Source organism: Gymnodraco acuticeps, unplaced genomic scaffold (assembly GCF_902827175.1).
Source record: "Gymnodraco acuticeps unplaced genomic scaffold, fGymAcu1.1, whole genome shotgun sequence".
Taxonomy (NCBI): Eukaryota; Metazoa; Chordata; class Actinopteri; order Perciformes; family Bathydraconidae; genus Gymnodraco; species Gymnodraco acuticeps.
Window position 1 is genome coordinate 14,225 of NW_022990118.1, and position 5,101 is coordinate 19,325.

Consider the following 5,101-nt stretch of genomic DNA (forward strand, 5'->3'; position numbering starts at 1 on the left):
AGCACCTACTCAGCTATCTTCACCACCTACTCATCTACCTTACCTTCTTCACCACCTACTCAGCTATCTTCATCTACCTTACCTTCTTCAGCACCTACTCAGCTATCTTCACCACCTACTCATCTACCTTACCTTCTTCAGCACCTACTCAGCTATCTTCACCACCTACTCATCTACCTTACCTTCTTCACCACCTACTCAGCTATCTTCACCACCTACTCATCTACCTTACCTTACCTTCTTCACCACCTACTCAGCTATCTTCATCTACCTTACCTTCTTCACCACCTACTCAGCTATCTTCACCACCTACTCATCTACCTTACCTTCTTCACCACCTACTCAGCTATCTTCACCACCTACTCATCTACCTTACCTTACCTTCTTCACCACCTACTCAGCTATCTTCATCTACCTTACCTTCTTCACCACCTACTCAGCTATCTTCACCACCTACTCATCTACCTTACCTTCTTCACCACCTACTCAGCTATCTTCACCACCTACTCATCCACCACTATCTTCACCACCCAGCTTTATCTCGTGAGCAGTTACAGTAAGTACATTTTTGTTGAACAGGATGCATCAACTATTAATGGACTTGTAGGCTTTAGTTGCAGTTGAAAGAAGTAATTGTGTAATTATGTGTACTATTTAAGGGGTCTGCTAATGTCTTTATTAATTATAACAATGCCTACATACTTTCAGATGCCACGTCTTAAATCATCCCGCCGTTCCCAGGCTTCAAAGCTACGCGTGGCTGGGAGACGTGTGGGACATCAGCAGCCTGGCAATGCCAGATTCGCACGTAAGTAGTGGAGGATTTAGTCATTCAATTTTGTATATGTTTAGGGTGTCCATTTTTGTTGTATCATTGTAAAAATAAGTGTTTAAACATGGATTTGTTTTAAATGTATACATTTTAAAATGCAATCACCGGTGTGACCCTTTATGCATTTGAGCCGTTTCCCTTATAAAATCCTCTGCACGTTTACAGGTGTTATTGTAGGAAGATGTGTTATTATTGCTGACATAATTTAAGAATTGTAAAGGTGCATTAAGTGTAATGTCGGTGTAATTTTCTCTGTTTTTAAATAGCCGCCGGCGGTACCGGTGACCGCCATAGAGTGCGAAAATGGCCAATTTCGTCCCTGACCGGACGACAACACAAATTGGTCGTACCAGCCGAGTCTCCAGACAAGGAAGTATGAATTGTTTTCAGATTTTGTTAACAAAGTCTGGGTAATCATTAGTGATTTTCATTTGCAATAATGTCTTCTGTTGTTACAGTTTGTCCTCCTTGTTGGAGCTTCACATCTCCGTTCCATCGTCGATGGAATTGTGAAGATGCCAGAGGGAAGGTTTTCCTTTGGTGCCATGTCCACACCGGGGGCATGCGCAACCCAGCTGCGAACCGAGGCAGCCAATGCTGTGCTGCCTAGGACACCAGATGCAGTCTGTGTGATGGCTCCCAGCAACAACCTGACATCCAGCAGGACCATCACTGAAGCAGGAGAGGATTATGCAAAGCTCCTTGCGACTGCCTGCAGTCGCTGGCCTAACGTAAGCTTATTTGTTATTGGATTTATTATAGTTCTTATAATATTACATTTAGTATTGTTATCCATGTGGTGTTTATGTATTTCTGAGAAAATGTGATCAACAAATATTGATAAATAGCGTACCTTTGTAGTTGAGAACTGTAACTTTGATTAGGTTTTTGCCTTGGACTTCCCCCCGCGCCTTACCGTTGACCCTGACTACCAAGACATGATGCGTCAGGAATTTCGTCGTGTTGCGGCACGTATGGGTATGTGTAACAAATATATAGTTTCAAGTACCGTAAATCATTTTTATCATTGTCCTATATTTTATTTTATTTAAAGAGCAAAATATAATATCTGTGTGGATATGTTAGTAATTGATGTTGTTGTTGTTTTTAGGCGTGAAGTACACAGAAATTGCAGAGTACTTCCCTTTTAAAGAACTTGACCTGTGGAGCAGAGATGGCGTGAGTGACATGGCAAATGGAAAAGTGTTCTCTGTATAGGTCTTTGTAATTCCAAGTTCCGTTGTTGAAAAAACATATTGAATGTTATGTGGTATTTGTAAATGTATTTGTATTTGCTGGTTTTTGCAGGTGCACTTGAGCGACAGTGCGGGAATGCCAATCCTGGTCGGTTCGATCTGGAACGCAGCATACATGCAACTTGTTCCAGCCGAGCCGACGCCATCTCCTGTTGTCCACAGAAGATCACCGCCTGCGAGGAGAGTCACTCCAAGGGTGATTGTTAAAGGAGAGGTTGCCAAATCACCGCAACTGGATCCTTCCAAGTGGACCGTTATCGGCCAGGGCAGGAAGGTAATTGTGTGGTTGACATCTTTCAATAACAGTGATATTCCCTGAGCAGTTTGCCTTGATAATGGTGGAAGAGTACCCATTTGATTAACACAAGCTATGCTATTTATCTTTACAGAGGAGCCAACACGATGAACCTGAGCAGTCCATTGATGCACTTAAACCAGCAGGGACTGTTCAGCAGGAGGTAGGTCTACTTTGTATTATGCTTTCAAATCATTGGGGTATTGCAGTTTATATGTGCATTTGTTTCCCTTTTTCTAAAACAGTGTTTATTCCTTTTTATTTCACAGGATTTGGAGGAGAGTTATCTTCCACTGACACCTGTGTGGTTCAGCAGTGCAATGTTGGTTGAGATGAACAAAATTAGTCCATCCCATCTTCCTGGCCCTGATGAGTGCACACCACCGGTTCCAAAACGGAAAAAGGTAATTTGTTTGTTGCTTTGTATGTTGGTTGATGCCCTATTATAAAATGTATCCTTCCTGACAAACTTGAAATGTATTACAGTGAGGACAAGTTATACTGTCCATAAGGAGTTATTAGTGGAGGATTAATCATTTTGTTTTCCTTACATTAGAAAACAAAGATGGAGCTGAAGCAGAGGGCTCCTGCCTCCATGAAGACCCTGGCAATGCGACAGGTTGTTGTTGTTTTCTTATTTTTTAAAGGCAATATAGGACTGGTTTAAAACTAAGAAGTTACACAAATATTGGTGGTGTTATTTATTGTCAAGGTGACTTAATTGTTTTGTTTTTTTAGGGGGAGGCAGCTCCCATGGTTGTGGAGGTGATTTTACGGCCACCTACCAGTAGAGGGACAGTTGCTGTGGAGCAGCAGGTCTGTGGTGTTTGTGTGAAGGATGTGCTTTCAGAGTGACATTTTAATGAATAATGCTAATTTATTGACATTGTTACTGTTGCTCATTGTTAAAATAGTTTCAGTTGTTAGCCTGCATGCAGTCAACGTTGTTTCAAGTGTACACAATGAATGACAAGAAACCTCTCTTTTGAGTTCCATTCAATATGTGTGTGAGTAAGTAGAAAAACAATACTTAATAATAATTTCGTATTCATAATTGTATAGCTTTCTATTATTTAGTGAAACGTTTGTGAAACAATTTAAGACACATAGTGTTTTTAGCAGTTGTTTTATATATTAATCTTCTTCTAGGTGGAGCCATTCCCCGAGCTGGAGCTATCGCCAGGGCTGGAGCCATCGCCATCACCCAGCAACGAGCCATCACCCAGCAACGAGCCATCACCCAGCAACGAGCCATCACCCAGCAACGAGCCATCACCCAGCGTGATAGTGGATGTTGATGATGACAGCAGATGGAGAACAGGTAAGGGTTATGGTTGCATGTGTTCAGATAAAGTGCAGTTGGCTGTTGTCGCAGGGACTGTTGTGAGGTATGCATCAGTTTCTGACGATAGAATATCTGTTGCATGTTCTATAGCGGCTGCGATTAAACATTTGATTGCGCCTGTGTGTACGTGGAGCAGTACAGATATCGATGCCATACGTGTTGCAGGGTCAAAGCTTAACTCGTTTGTATTAGGGGAAGCCCATAAAATGAATGTAAAGCCAAAGAACTTGTGCAGGTTGGTTGAGCAGACCAGTGTGTTTGGACGTAAGTGGAACGTCAATATGGGTGTGCCAGTGTACGGCGAATTTAATTTGTCTGGAGGGGATCAGGTATTGTCGGAGAAGCTGCTTGAACACTTATCCAGGGATGGCATGTGTCTGTTTAACGTAAATTCCGCAGCCAGTGCCATTATTAAACACAATGACTGTATTGTAGTCGTTGATTGTGGCACACGTGGTGCTTCTGGGTTGGCATCCAGTTTTGGCACATCTGTAGCTGTGTTCAACACATGCCTTAATGACCTGATGCTTTACATCAGGAATCTAAATAATTCATTGAATGCACAGAAGTTTAGCATTACAAGCCTTTCTGTGAAAGCAGCTGAAGTAAATTTGGAGACTGCTAGAGTCATTTCAGACAGGGCTGGGGATATGGGGTGTATCAGGGGAACATTCAGTCAGGGTGACCAACGGTTTAAATATGCAGGTCTTCAGTGCATGGCTGTAAGTTTGGTAGGCATAGCCAAACACACAGTTGACAGCGTGTTCACATGGCAGACCGACAACCTGGATAAAGTAGTTGTTCTTGGTGACGATCTGTACACCTCCCTGCGTGACCAACAAGGTATCAGTGGCGGGTACAAACTGCTTTCGGTTCCAGATCTGCCCAAGGAGGCCATTATCGACGGACAAACATTTCTGTTTCAATACAGTGACTTTGTGTCTGGAGATGTGGATGTGGTTGAGGGGGATCTCATTGATGAGGGGGTGCACACCACTCTAAAATGCGGACTGGAAAGGATGTGTACTAACTATGACACATGCTTTCTGACAATGAATGGCGGTACATGTGCCATCATTGGTCAAGGTGGACACTACGCAGTGGTCGACTCCCATGCACGCAGTGCGTCTGGGATGCGCGATGGCGAGGGGCGTAGTGTTGTTTTGTATTTCAGAGGCCTTGAAGACGTGTTTGAATACATATGGACATTTGCAGCGTTCCTCAAGAAGTGTCAAAAACAGTTTGAGATCGCTGGTGTCCGAGTCACTCACATAGGCCCAATTGAAAGCAGTAATCTGTCTTTGGGTCCAAGAGTGACTCCCAAAACGACAGAGACTGATTTGGGTTGTAGTTCAGCTATTCAGTCCACACTT

General features: G+C 43.1%; 1 protein-coding gene across 1 annotated transcript; it reads left to right on the forward strand.

Annotated features, from left to right (window-relative positions):
• Positions 1–416: 416 nt before the first annotated feature.
• On the forward strand, positions 417–4,274 carry LOC117546354 (cell surface glycoprotein 1-like). Its single transcript, XM_034216565.1, has 13 exons — positions 417–556; positions 709–808; positions 1,099–1,205; positions 1,291–1,563; positions 1,717–1,810; positions 1,944–2,011; positions 2,141–2,362; positions 2,478–2,546; positions 2,653–2,787; positions 2,940–3,002; positions 3,122–3,199; positions 3,533–3,704; positions 4,267–4,274. Exons 2-13 carry the CDS (start codon positions 709–711, stop codon positions 4,272–4,274), a joined length of 1,389 nt encoding a protein of 462 aa, XP_034072456.1. The 5' UTR covers positions 417–556.
• Positions 4,275–5,101: the final 827 nt, after the last annotated feature.